Source organism: Nelumbo nucifera, chromosome 3 (assembly GCF_055504915.1).
Source record: "Nelumbo nucifera cultivar China Antique chromosome 3, China Antique-T2T, whole genome shotgun sequence".
NCBI lineage: Eukaryota > Viridiplantae > Streptophyta > Magnoliopsida > Proteales > Nelumbonaceae > Nelumbo > Nelumbo nucifera.
In genome coordinates this window covers 18,316,874-18,334,586 of record NC_142651.1, presented here as the reverse complement: position 1 = coordinate 18,334,586, position 17,713 = coordinate 18,316,874, and the positions used below count along the sequence as shown (strand labels likewise).

Genomic DNA, 17,713 nt, shown 5'->3' with positions numbered 1-17,713 from the left:
AAATTACATGAATTTAGACAAAACGGATAACATTTGGAGCCATAATGTCGTCGTTGTCCCATGACAGGAAAAATGCGTAGTGGTACAATTGGGCTTTGGACAGAAAATGTATGGAGAGAAGAAAATGTAGGCCCAATTTTGTTTAAATAATTAGGTCAGCCCACTAACTAAAAAAGTAAATATTTTTATCAATGCACTAACTTGGTCCACGTTTGTTTCGGTCCATGTTAGTCAATTCGTGGGCCATGGGGTAAATCCACAACTCAGGTCGTGGGCCAAGCATGTTGCTTTATTTTTGTCCATGTATATATCAATAATTCAAGTCTATAGCCGTTTGCTTTATTTTTATATCAATTTCTATTGATGAAATCCAACACGTTTTAGTTAGTCACAACAACAACAATAGTACCAAGCATAGCCTAAATTGGTGAAAATTCATAAGAGTGCAAATAGGCTGAATGTAAAATTTGGATTTTTTTTTTGGGGTTTTAGATTTGATCTTGTCTTATTTGTTTATGAGAAGTATAATTATGTGATCCCACCTTATGTGAAAGAGAATGGAGGTAGAAGTAGGATTATTTGTTTGGGAGTGATGAAGTAGGAAGCAAAATGATATGGCCCCTAATTTGTATGAGAGAGAATTGAGGTAGGAGAAAGGTGGTGGAAAATTTGCATCTGTTTTTGAGATGAAAAGATTTTGCACTGCCAATAAATGGAAATGAGACAAATGGTACATATTTTGTATTGAGTAAGAGTGCAAATCATAAATACAAACCAATGGATGCAAAACTAAATAGTGGCAAAATTTGGAAAAGAGCCTTAAAAGAGAAAGCATTAAAGCCATTCAGTTCACCACTTCAGCCATTATAGGCCCCCTAATATACTTCCACAGGCCATCCAATTAAAAGGATAACTTTTCCTCTTTGATTGAGATTGGGCAGACTAGAAATAACTTGGGTGGAATTTGAAAAAAAAAAAAAAAGGATTTAAGTGCCCATAATTTAAGGATGGATATGGCACACTAAATAGAACAGAATGGAATGACTAGTAATAAAGGGAAGTTTCTCTTCTATCCTGGTTGGGGGTCTAATGGTCTGGGCTTAGATGTGGTCCAGGATCTTTGGGCTGGGCTTATACAAAACAAGTATGGAATTGCCGTCTCATATCAGGTGGTAGGAGGCAATCACTGGCACATCTTTTATAAGTTTAATTTGTAAAACTTATATTTTGTGTTGGATAGATTTCATTTCTAAACTTATATTTACTTTTTTTTTTCTTATATACTAGAAATTTGTAACAAAATGAAACTACATTTTTGAACGAAAATGGCCTAGCATCGTCCAGTCCAAACTCCTAACATGCTTCTCTCAACCCAGTCAGGGCCAAAAATTTGCCACACCCATTTATACGCCTGATAACTGGGCTTGTTGACAAGCTGGAGCCCAAGTTTCCAACTAATGAATTGTAACCCTAACCCAATCCCGACCCAAATTTCAACTTCAACCCAATTTTACTTTTTTTTTTGTTTAAGATTGGATTTGGTCTTCATAAAATCGTCCTCACAATCATTTGCAGCCAAGCATTGGGAATATCTCCGTACTGGTTTATATATATATATTTTCATGAAGAGTAGGGCTGTTCATAAGAAGACCCAACCTGATCAAACCGACCAACCCGAGTTGGCCGGGTTTTCTTCAGCACCGGTCGGTTTCGGGTTGTACAAAATTATAAACCGACCCAAATCAAACTGACTTAGTAGTTAGTTCCTAGTTAGTAGTTACAACCTACTTACTTCCTATTTAACTAAGTTGTCTTTATCCTAGTTACAACCTAACTTAATTTATAGTCTTCTAGTTAGGAATGATATTAATGGCAAGTATTGTAAGACAACTAGACAAGAATTTTTTTTGGAAAAGTTTAAAAAAATAATCAAAGAATCATAGTTTTTATGGTCTTTTACACCAAATAGGCAACCAATTACAATTAGAATTAGGTATCATTTTTTATTTAGATTAGAAGGTTTCTTGAAATATACAAATTTCAGTCTTCTTTCTCCAATATAGTTTGACTTTATATTTTATTGATAACTTGATTGGGGGGTGTTCTTGCTTCACAAAGTTATTGACCTGCTTTCTCTTAATTTATGTCCTTTCCTTGCTGGATGATGTTGCTAGCTACTTTTCCAACGCCTAATCTACAAATTTATTACCATGGTTGAACTTAGAGCCAAAACTGACTCAAACCGATCAGGTCGATTTTGCTTAACACATGATCGATTTCGGTTCCAATTTCAAGTAACCTGACTAGGTCGAATCAATTGGAAAAATCTCAATAAAACGATCCAACCCGATCCGTGAACAACCCTAATGAAGAGATATTACTGCAATAGACTGTGAGAACCAAATCCAATTGTTGGGCAAATCCTAATCTTTTGGTTTCAAGATATCTTATCTCATATTTGGATGGTTGTTGCATAACAGATCTGATTTTCTAAAAACAAAAACTGTGCAAATACTCTAAAAACACAACGTCGTATTCCATCCTCATAAAACCATGCTCACACCATCCTTACGGCCACTTGCAAATTCCGAAGGATTTTGTTTCCCATCGGTCCATCCCAATTTCGTTTCCAACTGCGAATCAAACAGATCCTTAGTCAATTCTCACAAAAATTAAGAATGCTTATACAGTAAAGGGTAGAATTTCGTAAAACATTAGGGGTAATTTAAGAAATTTGTCATTCCTTTGGTTTTCGAGTTTTAACTTCTAAAAACAGAGATGTTTTGCGATCGATCACTCCAAAAAGAACTCGGAGCCCTCCATGCTACAAGCCAGTGCTCGGATGATTATGGGATGGAAATCTCGTGTATTCGCCAGGGTTTCAGGTAACTCTCAAGCTCTAAACCTTTATACTCTCTGTTACCTCCAATCCAGTCTCTTCGTTCCGTCGCATAAAACCCTAATATCCATCATAAACCTTAGCTCTCCTCCCTCTTCTACTCGACGAAACCCTGCATTATATCTTTCACATGCTCTTGGCTGTTTATTTCGATCGATTTCGACCTCTTCTGTAACATCTTTTTCGTCTCCTTCGCCACTGATTGGAGTGTTCGTTAGCAACAATGACTTCCGAATCACTAGTAAATGTGTGGCCACAGATTTTGATTCTCTGAGTTCCGTTAATAGTGTATACAGGCCATTTTCCACCTCTAGTTCTCTGGGAACCCACGTTTCTAAGGAAGAATCTAATCTCGAGAAATCCAATAGAAGTGGCGGTATGAAGTCTCACTCACGCGGAGGAAGTGTCAAGCGAAGAATTCCTTTTAACAAGCCAAATGTTAATCAGCTGATAGTTGCAGAAATTATTGAGCTGATTAAAGGAGGTGAAGATAACATTGAAGTAAGGCTAGATCAGTTGGGTGTAAAGCTTTCTATTGCTTTGATTAGCGACATTCTTCAGGCCCTTAACCATGATGGGCTTCCAGCTTCGCGGTTCTTTGATCGGGTAAGAAACACCCAACCAGATATTGGCCGTACAGCAGAGATTTGGAGTCTGCTTGTTGATAATCTGGGTCGGTTAGAAGACTACGAGTCGATGGTCCTTGTGCTGAAGAGTCTTTCTCAGAAAGGAATTTGTTTAACCGAGAAGGCGTTTGCTTTTCTTCTACCTCTTTGCAGTTATGGAGATTCAGCTAGAAGCTCAGTGAAACTAGTCGTAGAGATGTTAGAAAAAGCTGGAGGGTCGTGTCGTAATTCTGGCATCTATGCTCTGATCAAGATGCTTTGTAGTTCAAATTACTTTGACTTGGCCATCTTCGTGATGGAAGAAAGAGCTAGAAAGACGTCTTATTACAATCTTCTCATTTGGGCAAAGTGTAGGAGTGGCAGTTTTCAGGAAGCCAGAGATTTATTTGATGAGATGGTGAGATATGGCTGTAATCCAGATGCTAATTCTTTTAATTACTTGCTTGGTAGTCTCTGCAAGAATGGACGGATTCCCGAAGCTTGCAATCTGCTCCAACTAATGAAAGAATGGGGTTTTTATCCTGATGCCATTACCTTCGAAATAATTGTGCACCGTGCATGTAGAGTGGGGAGATTGGATTTTGCAATTGAATTTCTTAATCAGATGAGATCAATAGGTCTTGAACCTCGGCTGACAACACATGCTGCATTCATCAAGGGCTACTTTCAAACTGGAAGATTCCAGGAAGCATATAAATATGTTGTTGACATGCATGCCAAATATGGATGTTCCAGCAATATGAATTACAGCTTGCTTGCTAGCCTTCACCTGAAGGAAGGGAAGGTTGTTGATGCACGAGAGATCCTTGTTGAAATGATTGAGAAGGGTCTCAGACCCAATTTTCCTGTTTATATGAAAGTGATGAAAAGTCTTTATAAGTTAGGTAAGGGATATTTGGTTGCCGATTTAAAAGACAGGTTCTCGAAGTTCAATTCAAGCAAAGAAGCTGGATGAAGCTATCTGGAATTGTTCTATAGTGATGCAACCATTTTTGTTTTTTTTTTTTTTTTTCTTAACTGTGTAATGCTGGAACAAGGAGATGCATCCAGCTTAAGCGGCAGATACGTTGACTAGAGTATATATGAGCAAAAATGAATAATTTGAGAGTATTTGTTACAGAAAAAAAACGTGTAACCTATTTGGATTTGATTAGGGGTTTTATTAAGCTGTTCAGTAAGGGTGTCATTTCCTATGTTACTCCAATTTCCATTAGTTAACAGATCACTGATCAATACACAACTGGTTTTTGAAATACTTCTTCCCTCAAGTCAACTCAAGAGATGATTTGGTTGGTTTAGTGCTTTAGATGACTTTTCTGTTGAAATAGTCTGGTAATTCCCTTTCCTCTTTTAATTTATGTGAGCCTTTTTATTGTTGGCTTTGACTTCCTCATATGGTTCTATATGATTGGTTTATATTATGTTTGTTGAGCTCATTGCATGCATTTATGGAAGCTTGGAATCCATGGGTAGGTTTAATAGGAGGTTACAATGGTATTGATTACATAGATGCTTATATCTATCAATATTATGTGTGTATGCCACCATAGCATTTTGTCAGAGTTTTATGGCTTCATGACCTGATATAGTCTTGTTTTAATACAATACCTTTTTTTCCAAAAAAAATGATATCCCTATTTTGGTTATTATATGCTTCTATGAACATTTCAGTAAGTATGGTTTTCCTTGGGCCTTGGCTATTGTGCCCAAGTTCGTCTACATGTTTATTCATATGATGTGACAGAAATGCCTGCTTTACATGGCTTTGGACTTTAAAGCATGGACCATGCACTTCTTGTGGGAGAACCTGAAAATAGAGAAAATTTAGTCTTATTCCATGGATTTCATGCTCTTAAGTTATCAGATAAAAGCACTACCAAGTCTATGAAGACTAACAGAGGAATAGAGGGCGCAGAAAAAGCTTCCTTATTATAATTCTACAGAGACATGGTTATGATTAACAATTTTCTATTCTTTGATGTTTTTCTTAGATTAATTTCTTGTTCATATTACATGAGGGCTTTGGACACACTACTGTCATTGTTTGTATATCTTCTGAAATCCTACCTAAGTGAGTTCAACAGTACAATTCGTAGCCTTCCTTTTGGCTCCATCAAAAATAAGAGATTAACTCAAGCTCCTAGTAGTAAGGGTCCTTTTCTTGGCAGATGGTAAAATCTTGGGCTAACAAGCATAAGAATGCCGTTGAAGTCTGAGAGCAGTGGCTTTGTACAAAAAATGTCAAAGGTTGGGTGTATCCATTCTACCTGTCTCAAGACCCTGGATAGTGAGGACCAACATTGGGTAATGGCCCTTAGCTCAAACTCTTCACAACAGATTAATACACATAATAGATAATTAGGAACAAGCATTTGCAGTGTCCTGCTTAGGTTTTGAACTCATTGCAACAGTATTTGAATTCTTTTTCTAATTTTTTGACACAAGGCCTGTTTTATTTGGAGTATATTTGTATATCATAAATCATAATGTGTTTCTCTTGAAGCATGTTTCACTTTTAATCCTGTTTATGGCTTTATGCATCTTTATGCATATTTTCATAAGCCAAAATGGAGCTATTTGTCAGTCCAAAGAGTTCATTGTGTACATAACTCCTAGATATTAAAGTGCCAGTTGTCTTATTCAATGGATCTCCTCACTATATGCTTCATTCCTACCTATTCGTTCCTCAAAACCATTATGTCTTCACAACTGTCCCACACTTCAGTTCTGCTTCACTTTTCCCTAGGGTTACTGATAACCATGATATTTTCCTTTTGCCCTTTCCTTCCCGTAGGTCCATGACAGCACAACCGGTATTTCATTCATCCAAGTGGTCTTTCGACAAGCTCCGATTTCTGTTGAAAATCAAACATGGAAACAGTTTGCAAGGTTATATTTTGCTTTATCGTCTGAACCATCTTCAGATAACCCTATTGACTGCCCCTAAGGGAAACTCTAGATGAGATGTCAAAAATTTACCCACATCACACCCCAGTGCCTTTGCCAATTCCTCAAGGTTGTATGCCTCAATGCCATAGGCCATAATCTTGCTAAGATTGGTCTTGAGTCCAATGAAATTGCTTCAGAACAGACAAGGGTCCATTTTAGGTACTTCAGTTGTACATGAGCCACCTTATATTACAAAAGAATATAGTCATAAAAAAATTGTAGATGAATGACAGTCTCTCTTGTACTCACACTGAGATAGTCTGGTATTACCTCTGCATTTAATTCATCTAGATAAGGAAACAAGGCCTATCGTTTGAACTGAGGGACATGATAGTGGCCTTAAACTTTTCATAGAGATATATACTACTACCATTGTTTGTTTCTTCAGTTCAAGTATTGTACAAAAATTAATGCTGTTACAAGCAATCATCAGTCTGATGGTGCATTTTCTTGAAACAGTACAGTACACTTAAATATTTAGCTTTAACTTCTATCCTTCTTTCCAAGAAATGTGTCAGTAATCTTGGGTCATTTATAATTTTCTGGAAGACTTGAAATAAGCAATTAATCCTGTCAGCATTTCCATTTCCAGCAAGTGATCCTACCACAAATGTCAGCCATAGCCAAGGTAATCAGGTAGCTCATTGTGTAGTGCTTGGAACCTTCAAAATAGCTGATCAAGGGGATAAAATTCTTCCAGATATCAATCCGATGAGATTAAAAATCTAAATGCAATTGAAGATTTTTTTTGGATCAATAACAGAAACCTGTATTCAATAAAAAAAAGCTCTCTACTACCCAAATAGCTAGGTAAAGAGAGAGGGTAATACAAAGCAGTTGAAGGCAAAACAAGGCAAACCTTGTCAGCAACCAGAATTTTAGAAGCAGAAAATAATGTTACATATCCACTCCTGGCCTAGGTTTTCCCCACTGAAGACTTCTCTTAGTTGCCCCTACTTTAGCTAAAGTGTCTGATGGATCCCAGGTGGATAACCTGCCAATAGAAGTGGGCTGCTATGCGCCTATAAGTTCTGATCATCCCCGAATGACCTCCCTCTAGTGGCTCATGGAATAACTTCAAGAGGTTTGTGTGGAAAACAGATTTGGGTGCTATCACCAGTCACCCTTTGTACAACAAGTCTGAGCCCACCAGGGAGTACCCCGCCACTGGGTTTGTCCCTGATACCAACTGCTCCCGAATCAGTTTTAATTCATCATCTTGTTGAGCTTCTTCCTTGATACGATCAAGCAAGGGATGGAGAGGTCTGTAAGCTGTCATCTTCTCTTCTGGATAAAGCATCAACAACTCTGTTGGAGGGGCCAGGTTTGTATTCAATGGTGAAATCAAAGCCCATTAACTTGCTGGCCCACTTCTGTTGTTCAAGGTTAAGAAGCTTTTGTTCCATCAGATGTTTGAGACTCCTCTGATCAGTCCTCACTGTGAATTTTCGCCCCAACAAGTAAACTCTCCATTTGTGCACCGAGAGCACCAAGGCCATTAGCTCCTTGTCGTAAGCAAGGTTTAAAATGTCAATGTTGATGGAAATGTCGCTTACCAAAATATAGGACATATGTTGGAAATGTCAAGGGGAAATATTGTAAAAATTAGAGACATTGTGGAAATATTATAAAATATGTGGAAATATGCAATGATATTTTGTAAAATGATAAAAGAAGCATTAATACATATTTCTAAACTATTATTTTATTACCAAATTAGTAAATGATGATCTATTGATTTATTATGCATTTTGATGTTTTTGCAAGATTATCTGATATTTTCTTTTCTTATTTTTAATTCTGATTTATTATAAATTTTAATATATTTATTTCACACTAGTAAATAAAAATACATTTATTCTGATTTTTTAAATATGAAAGTTATAATACATTATGTTTTATTATAAATTTAATAAACTGATTCTCCTTTTTGTAGTACTATGATTATGATAAATTCTGATTTATTATAAAACTTAATGAATTTATTATGATTTTTAATACTAAACTTATAATAAATTATGATTTAGTATAAAATTTAATAAATTTATTCTGATTTTTTATATTAAATGTAGAATATGATTTATTATAAAATTTAATAAACATTTTTGTGATTTTAATAAATATTTTAAAAATACTAACTAGTTAATATTTTATTATTTGAAAAATATTTTATGTTTTATATTATAAAATAATTAATCTATTCTTTTGTTTTTATATTTTGTTAATTCTTTTTTATAAATTTTTTATTTGAAATATTAAATAGAAATTATTAATGGAATAGTTTATATTAATATACTGTATTATAATAATATAATATACTGATATATTATGTTATTAATGTACATTAGTCGACATCCTGTTGACATAATAGGAAAATTTGTCTTTTTTTGTTATTCGACAGGAATAACGTAATTTTTAGTTGAAATATAGGAAATATCGACCAGAATAATGTAATTTTTATATTACCATCTATTTTCATATCGGTGAACCTCGACACCGACATACATTAGCGACATTTGAAACCATGGTCGTAAGTAGACTTTAATTGGGCTTGGGCTGACAGGAACTTACTAAAATAATCAATAGGATGTCCTTGCATCAGAACTGTACCAATCCCTCTGCCCAATGCGTCACACTCCACCACAAACGGCTTGGTTAAATCGGGTAATGCCAAGGTAGGCGGTGTCGTAATTGCCTTCTTTAGGGATTCAAATGCCACTTCTGTTTGTTCTGACAAAGTAAAAGCTCCACTTCTTTCTTCAACGGGGCTGTAAGAGGGGCGGCAGGGATGCATAGCCTTTTATGAACCTCTGTAGTAACCGGTGAGGCCTAGGAAACCCTGCAAACACTTAATGGTCTTGGGCTAAGCCCACCGAGTCATCGCCACAATTTTCTCGAGATCGGTCATTACAGTAACCCGCGAAATTATGTGTCCCAAATACTGAATCTGTGTCTGGCCAAATGTGCATTTAGAGGGCTTGGCAAATAACTGATTTCACCGGAGAATCCCAAGGGTTAGCTCCAAATATTCTAAATGAGAAGCCCAATCACTACTATAGACCAATATATCATAAAAAACACCAAGATAAAGCGCCTGAGGTGGGGCCGAAAGGCTCTGAAAAGTGGAGGGCGCATTAATCAACCCAAAAGGCATGACCATACTGGCCATCATGGGTCCTAAAAGCCGTTTTGGGGTGGACCTGGATCTGATGGTAGCCGAATCGTAAGTCCTGTTTGGAAAAATAAACGGCATGCTTCAATTCATCAAATAACTCATCTATTAATGGAATTGGGAATCTATCCTTCATAGTGATGCTGTTGAGGGCCTGGTAATCAACACAAAAATGCCTGGTTCCATCGAGCAGGACTGGAGAAGAATAGGGACTGTGGCTCGGTTGTATTAACTGCTTGGACAACAAGTCAACTACTATTTTGTTGATTTCAGCCCGCTGAACATGTGGGTATCTATAAGGCCTGACATTGGTGGGCTGGGCTCCAGGCTGAATAGGGATGTGGTGATCATGAGTATGTACAGGGGGTAGGCTGCTTGGTTCTCCAAAGACATCTTGATACGTTGCTAAGAGCTTTTGTAAAGTGGGGTCCTCCGTAACAGTATGGGTTCCGTTGTCACAATAGATAGTGGGTTCCACACCCAATGATCCCAAATAAACCAGGGTCGCTGCACTGGAGTGAAAGTTGTAATTGATAACATGTCGGTCCGAATCTGCTGCTGGTTCAGTTGGCCCAATTCCCTTCAAATGGCATTGCTTCCCATTCATCCAGAAATCCATAGTCAAGAGGGTCTAATCACACATGGTTAGCCCAAGTAGTTTAAGTCATTGAATCCCCAGGACTAAGTCAGCCCCACTAAAATCCAAAGGTACAAGTCCACACTGAACACATGACCTTGAATTCTAAGGTCCATGGCCCTGCATAGCCCATCAGAAGGAATTTGCTGTCCATTAGCTGCCTTAACAACAAAGGGAGTCACCACCTGAACCTCTAGGCCCATTTGTCGAGCTAGATCCAGAGTGATGAAGTTAAGGGAACTCCCACTCACTTCCCTACCCTTGAGTACACCATACACTCTCATGCTCTCAGTGGAATGGAGCCCATCCAGGGCGTGGAGTGAAATCTCTGGGTTTTCTTCGATGGAGTCTTAAGCTTGGTCGGAGACCATGGGTCCGGTGTCCACATCGTCACTCTCATCCGGGTTGTCAACAATTTGAAGGAGGGAACATCTGCTGGGCTTTGCACTTATGGCCCGGAGAAAATTTCTCCTCATAGTTATAGCACAATCATTTTTCCCAACGGGCCTGCATCTCAGCCCAGGTGAGTTTTCTCACAGTGGGGACCGGCGGGAGGTGTGGTCGAACTGGGGTTAACTCGGTTTTGGATGTCAAGGGCTTGGGAGCTGGTTCGAGAATTCCTGGCCGTGGATTCCTCCTAGCCCGGTTCAACTTGTCTTCATGCAGTCGGGCTAGGCTCACAGCGGCCAAAACAGTAGGGGGTTGCGGGGCTTTCACTTCCAACCTAATGTCTTCCCTCAAGCCACCAATAAAACAGCCGGTGAGTGCATGTTCTGGCCATCCATGCACTATTATGGCTAACTGCTCGAATTCAACTTGATATTCTTGAACGGAACCAGTCTGTTCCACTCTAGATAAAGCTTCGTCAAAAATTTCGAAGCTGGAAGGACCAAATTGTATTTGCAGGGCCTCAACAAAGTCTAGCCAAGACAGTTGTGGGTGTGAACGATGGTACCATTGGTACCAGAGACTAGCCTCTCCATCAAGATGGATGGAGGCAATCTGTACTTTCTAGCTGGTTGGAATCTCATGGAAATCAAAATACCGCTCTGGGCGGTAGATCTAGGGGGAAGGATCGTCACCTGAGTACGTGGGGAACACCAGTTTGGGGCTGCGAAGGTTGAAGGCCGCCGCTGCTCGATCCCTCCTGGTTTGCCTCTTTGCTCGGCTGAGTTGACATCCGTTTGAGCTGAGACACTACATCAGAGAGGGTGTCTTTAATACCCCTCAGTTCTCTCTCCATCCGATCGATCCTTCCTTGTGATTTATTGCGAGTGGTGGGCATGGCAGATCAGGGGCTCTGATACCAATTGATGAACACTAAGTCGATGGAACTTCTTCGAGGGAGCTCCTTCCTCCAGAAACAGAATTAAGAGAGAGAGAAAAAGAAGAGGAAGAAAGAAGGAAATAAGGTAGTTATGCTTTTTCTGCCCATTCTGTTCTACCCGAAGGCGTTTTATAGGCTTTCGCACTTATCAGCTCATCATGGCTACAAGCTCTGCATGTGGATGGTTATGACGTGGCCTGCGGTTATAAACAAATGGCAGGAGAGGTTTGTAACGCCTTGCATGTGCTTCTGCTGCTGCTGCTGATGGCGGGTTATCCACCTGGGATCCAATAGTGTCAGCCAAAACATTAGCAAACTGAGGCACCCACTTGAACTAGCTATTCAATTGATTGCCCAAAGATTGAGCTTGTTTTACTAGTTGCCTGTAAACCCAAGGAATGCCCTCAGCAGATTGCATCCAGGCAATAACTGTTTGATCCACATCTATATGTTTCCACCCTTGCATAAAGATTAACTCTAGTCCTTGAACCGGTGCTAGGATTTCAGCTATTAGGGCAATATCCTGCCCAATTGGATCTGAGAAATTGAGGCAGATATTGCATGTGCTGTCTCTTACCACTAGGGGGTGATCATTTTCAGCCCTACTCGGCCTGGCCTGAAATTCCAGGTGTGGGCCTAAGTTTTCTGTTCAGGCCCGGCTGGCAATTATTTATATAAGTTTAATATACTTATATATTTATGTGTCATTTTATTCTATACTTCATATCATATATACATACATACATAATACACATTATATATAATATTTTATTTTAGATAAAGTACAAGATAAATTTCATGCATATATTATTTTACTTAGGATTTCATTTTCATTTTTATTTGTTTTATTTACTGCCTTTTTTTTAATGTTTTTTTATGATCATAACAGTCTTTTAAAAGGGCTTGATGAGTTGATCCTGTGTCCATTGAAACCAGATTCCAGGTGAAAAGGAAACAATTTTTCTGCAACTTCACAACAATCATGTTGTTTGGTGCTGTTGGTACATTAATACCTTTTGGCATCATTGCAACAGGTAACATTTTTCAGTTATATGTATTTAATTATTTCACATCATATAATTTCCACATTTAATATCAATAAAAATACAGGGAAAAAATTGAAGTCGTTGGCCATGCAGACTCATTACAGTGAAAAGCATGAAAGTTTGATAGATAATTATTTCCATTTTATCTATATACGATATGATGTTGCTTCTTTGGCTTCTTACCTTCCATATTTGATACACTTTACCTTCTTTTAAGAAGGTAAAATATGGAGCTCATCAATTATGTAGCAAAATTGATTTCAAAGGGTAAGCACCCACCCATGTACATTAAAGCATTATACAATGGGATATACAATTGTATGATATATGTCAGGAATTACAATTTATAAACATGTTCTATATGTGTTGTTTTGTATGGTATTTGTGTAAAAGCTTTGAGAACTGACAGCCAAGGAGTAAAAGAGTATCCACTGCCTTTTTCTTTATAATTGCCTAATTGCTTCTCTGCATGTTTTATTTTAAAAAATACAAGTATTCCTGTCTGACCATCCAAACATTCTCTTCTCTTTTCTTTTCTGTCAAATCATAAGCCTTTAATTAATTTTTCCCACTTGAGACCATGTTTTCTTTGGCCTTTCCCTTGCTCTTTAAGAGACTTCCACCAATTCACTCACTAAATCATCTCAGCTGACTGTCCATCTTTAGCTATACTAATTTTTTTGAACATGTTATTTTTGATTGCCCAGAGCATCCTATTGCTATTGCAGTAAGGATCCATACCAATAAATAATGAATGGTATACTACAGAGACAATGATTTTGTATGTCATAGAGCAAAAATAAAATACAATATGGTATACAACATGTGATAAGGTGCTTACCTTGTTCTTTTCCTTGCCTAAAAAGGTGCTACTTACAAAATGCCTTTTCATGTACGTGTTGCTTAGGTGCCTGCCTAAGCATTGCCTTGATAACCATGCTTATGTCTGTCTTTCTTTCATTTTATAAAGAAGGATGAAAATTATAATACACACAATGAAGCTGCCAATATACTTTATATTGTTTCTTCCACACGCATTTTTTTGGGTGAAATTTCTTTCTGAGAATGTTTATTAGTTGATTAGCTTAGAATTTCCAAGTTGCTAAATGCCGGTGAATCTTCAAGATTCTAAGCGGCAGTTAATATCAGTATTGAGTTATTTGCGTGTTCTTTTTTAATGTTTACTACTGATAATTATGCTTTTATTATCTATTCATGGTTGAACTCATTGGTTCTTAAACTCAGGTGCTACATAGTTTTTTAAACGATTGAATATGGTTCCGCTTGACATTGGAGATTATCTTGGTAATTTCTTTAGCATCCCCACTTTCTATTTCCTATATGATAATTCTGCATTTTGATGTTTTAAGGGCATCAATTCAGGAGTATTTTTGGCCTTAAGATCGTCAAAGTGTGTCATTTTCTCAGTTAAATTCAATGTTGTGACCTCTGAGGGTCTCTATGCAAAAACTGGGGAGGTTACATGGCTGAATTGTAGTGTTTGGGAAGCTGGTGTGAAGTCCAGTTGACAGAGGGGGTGTTTTTGTGAAACACTGAGAATAGGAGGGCGCCTCCTATCTGCTAAACCTAGAATGACTCCCCTCCAACTGTATTAGCATGCTTCCCTCTCCTTAGCAAATCGTAGGACGCCTTTTAACCCATTATTTTCATCCTTAACAAACCCTAGCTGTTTAATCTCCACCATCCACCTCTTTTAATCTCCATCATTCATTCTAGGACACTCTTTTTGTAGTTTTTAAATCCTAAGGCGCCACCTAACTACTAATCCTCACCATTTAGCCCCTAACCACTAGATCTCAGCCCTACATAATATTGGGTGCCCTTTCCTTTTCCTTTCAGCCCTACGATCACCCCAGAACCATCCTAACCCTCCATTAGAAACCCTAGGGCACTCATATCTTTGCTAAAACCCAGTTACCGCCCCCCTCTTTCTCTCTAATCCTAATTGTATCCACCTTTCTCTATAAAAAGAACCCAAGAGCTCCTGAGAAAGGGTTAGATTCTGCCCCCAGGTAAGACGGAAGGCTAATCTTGAGAAGTTCAAAGGTAGAGGAAGAGGAGGACGCCTAGGCAAGAGGAGGGGTTCTTACTTGTAGTTCGCCAAAACCACTACTGCCACCTCTAGATTCGGATCTCAACCATTAGCTTTAGTTTTAATTTCTGTTCTTTCAATTCCAGTTTCGTTATTTCCTTTCTGCAATTTATTTTCATTATGTTTGACATTCATTTTCTTTTTTGCAGGTCTAGAATTCGACCAGGTAAGACAGAAGGCCTAGCTCGAGAAGTTCGAGGGTCGAAGGAGAGATCTGGAGATTGCTACCTCTGATTGGATTATAGATTTTTCTTATGTCGTTTCCTTCATTTATTTATTTTTCTGCACATTTAATTTCTGCAATGTTCGAATTCTATCTTTTTTAGTTTAATTAATTAATTTTTATATTTTTGCACTTCCCTCTTGTATTCTCTTGTCCAGATTTGAGTACGTATGAATTTTTCCTCGCTTCCCTGTGGATACGACCCGTTCTCATCATTTTACTGTGTTAGTAATTACTTGAGAATCGGAAAAATTTATAAATGTTTAAACTAATGTTCCGAAGTGGTTAAGAACACGCTTCCGAACACACCACTATCTCATACTGCCTTTTGTTTGCAATTCCCATAGATCTTGTATTCTTATCAATGTACCACCTTTCTATCTAGAGCAATTGGAGCAATCTTTTTCTGAAACGGATTCTGTTTGCACCTTGCAGGTATGGGGAGTGTTTGAAATTGTAATATTGTTTTTGAATATATAGCAATGTGTGGTTAAAGTTATTTCACCTGATGGTGTAGGTTTTTAATCAAGATGAAACGCCCTTGCTTTATAGTCTGTTTTTTTTTTTCCATAGCCTTGCAATTTATTGGCAACTTCTTTTATTTATTTGTATCAAGTACCATGTTAGGAGTGCTCGTAAGTCTCTCTCTCTGTTGTGTGTGGGTGTGCATGTCATGTCATGGGGTTATTTTGATGCTTTGCTTTTTCTCTTTTGCAGACTGGTCTGCTCAGTGCATACATTATCAAAAAGTTATATTTTGGCAGGTTTGTAAGTGGGAGGACATAATACTTGCCTTTACTTATTTCTGTAGTTAGTGGTGAGCATTTGGTTGATTCGATTAAAAATTGAACTGAAAACTGTAATAAATCGAAATTTTTGGTTTGATTATTTTGCTTAAAACCAAATTTCAGTAATATATATTATAACATATAATATATTATATTATACATTTATATATAATTATATATGTTACATTTTATATAATATATATATTACATATTATATAAAGAAATTTGGTTAATTCAGTTATTTTGGAAACTGAAACTGAAATTTTCGGTTTTAACTGAATAATGCTCACCCTATGAAAATTAATGTTATTAATTTTCGCATGAAAATTAATGTTATTAATCATGTAGAAGATCGATATGTTTATTGTTCAAAAATGATGAAATGGGGAAAATTTTGACAGAGCCTGTTTCATTTTTTTTTCCAAAAAACATTGTAATAGCTAACTATTACAAATTCCAGGCACTCCACTGATGGTGAAGTCGCACTTATGATACTCATGGCTTACCTTTCTTACATGCTGGCTGAAGTAGGAGTCTCTCCTTCTGGCGTACCTTTCTGTAGGCCCCATGTTCAGACTCTCTATTTAGATTCCAAATACAGTATGTCTAACTACTTCCATGTGGATTGCAGCTATTCTATTTAAGTGGTATACTAGGTATGTCAAATTTCCAGAGGAATTATTTCAAAAGATTGAAGCTTTTATTGTGTATTATCATTTTTCTTGAATATAGGCAAACGCTTTTCCTTTACTAAATTTTTTTTGTAGGCATGCTTTTGCGACATTGCCATTTATTGCTGAAATATTCATCTTCCTATGGATGCTTTGGATATTGACAAGTGGAGATTTGTAAGTGATAGGTATGGTCTGTATATCTTTGAAGCATCAACCATGGATGGTTAGCATTCATGTATCATGTCTGGTAATGGCAAACAAAATTCTTTTCCTGAATTGAATCAAAAAAAGAAAAAGGTTGTGTATGTCTGTCGATGATACATGATACATTGGCTGCTTAATTACTGTTATTTATTTGTTGTATATTATTTCTTAGGTTGCATGGTACAACTGCCTGCTTTTTCTTATTCATTGATCTTGTTTCTACTGTTGTGCAGTCCCGGAAGTTCAATTGCAGTTAGTTCAGTATTGATGAGCTTGAGATTCATTCTGGTTGGAAGTGCTGCTTTTGTTTTCCCCCTATCTTTTCTAACCAACTTGATCAACAAGTCTCCAAATGACAAAATTGGCATAAAGCAGCAAGTAAGTAATTTGGATTTCTTGGGGTCTTATGTTCCTTCTCTACCAACTCACATATTCAATGAAAATCTTGTGCTGCAGGTCACATTATGGTGGGCTGGCCTTATGCGAGGTGCAGCTTTATAAATCAAAATCATGGATTAAGAAGCATTCATTATTTTGATCGTCTTATTTATTTATGAGAAATAAAATTTGGATTATTATTTTTTTTTTCAGATTTGATCTTGTCTTATTTATTTATGAGAAATAAAATTATGTGATCCCACCTTATGTGAAAGAGAATGGAGGTAGAAGTAGGATTATTCGTTTGGGAGTGATGAAGTAGGATGCAAAATGATATGGCCCCTAATTTGTATGAGAGAGAATTGAGGTAGGAGCAAGGTGGTGGAAAATTTGCGTCCGTTTTTGAGATGAAAAAATTTTGCACTGCCAGTAAATGGAAATGATGAGACAAATGGTACAAATTTTGTATCAAGTAAGAGCGCAAATCATAATGGATGCAAAACTAAATCGTGGCAAAATTTGGAAAAGAGCCTTAAAGAGAAAGCATTAAAGCCATTCAGTTCACCACTTCAGCCATTATAGGCCCCCTGATATACTTTCACAGGCCATCCAATTAAAAGGATAACTTTTCCTCTTTGATTGAGATTGGGCAGACTAGAAATAACTTGGATGGAATT

General features: G+C 37.3%; 2 protein-coding genes and 1 long non-coding RNA gene across 5 annotated transcripts; 2 read left to right on the top strand and 1 right to left on the bottom strand.

Moving 5' to 3' along the window:
* Positions 1-2,660: 2,660 nt before the first annotated feature.
* Positions 2,661-4,778, top strand: LOC104599683 (uncharacterized). Its single transcript, XM_010262314.3, has 2 exons — positions 2,661-2,885; positions 3,187-4,778. Exons 1-2 carry the CDS (start codon positions 2,779-2,781, stop codon positions 4,478-4,480), a joined length of 1,401 nt encoding a protein of 466 aa, XP_010260616.2. The 5' UTR covers positions 2,661-2,778; the 3' UTR covers positions 4,481-4,778.
* A 1,954-nt stretch (positions 4,779-6,732) lies between these two features.
* Positions 6,733-11,811, bottom strand: LOC148800991 (uncharacterized). The gene is made up of 2 exons (XR_016084572.1): positions 9,046-11,811; positions 6,733-7,979 (listed from the first exon to the last, which is right to left on the bottom strand). It is a non-coding gene; the product is annotated as an uncharacterized LOC148800991 (long non-coding RNA).
* LOC104599675 (sodium/hydrogen exchanger 2-like) lies at positions 11,555-17,338 on the top strand. 3 transcript variants are annotated; one of them, XM_088902101.1, is made up of 10 exons: positions 11,555-11,695; positions 12,547-12,644; positions 13,902-13,961; positions 14,919-15,216; positions 15,710-15,756; positions 16,241-16,338; positions 16,412-16,436; positions 16,548-16,628; positions 16,892-17,036; positions 17,115-17,338. In XM_088902101.1, the coding sequence occupies exons 4-10, from the start codon at positions 15,163-15,165 to the stop codon at positions 17,157-17,159; spliced, it is 495 nt and encodes a 164-aa protein (XP_088758227.1). In that variant the 5' UTR covers positions 11,555-11,695; positions 12,547-12,644; positions 13,902-13,961; positions 14,919-15,162; the 3' UTR covers positions 17,160-17,338. The 3 variants fall into 3 exon arrangements, with proteins under 3 accessions (XP_088758227.1, XP_088758228.1, XP_088758229.1); XM_088902102.1 differs by lacking the exon at positions 11,555-11,695 and adding an exon at positions 11,696-11,835; XM_088902103.1 differs by lacking the exon at positions 11,555-11,695 and adding an exon at positions 11,842-12,238.
* The last annotated feature ends 375 nt before the right edge of the window (positions 17,339-17,713 follow it).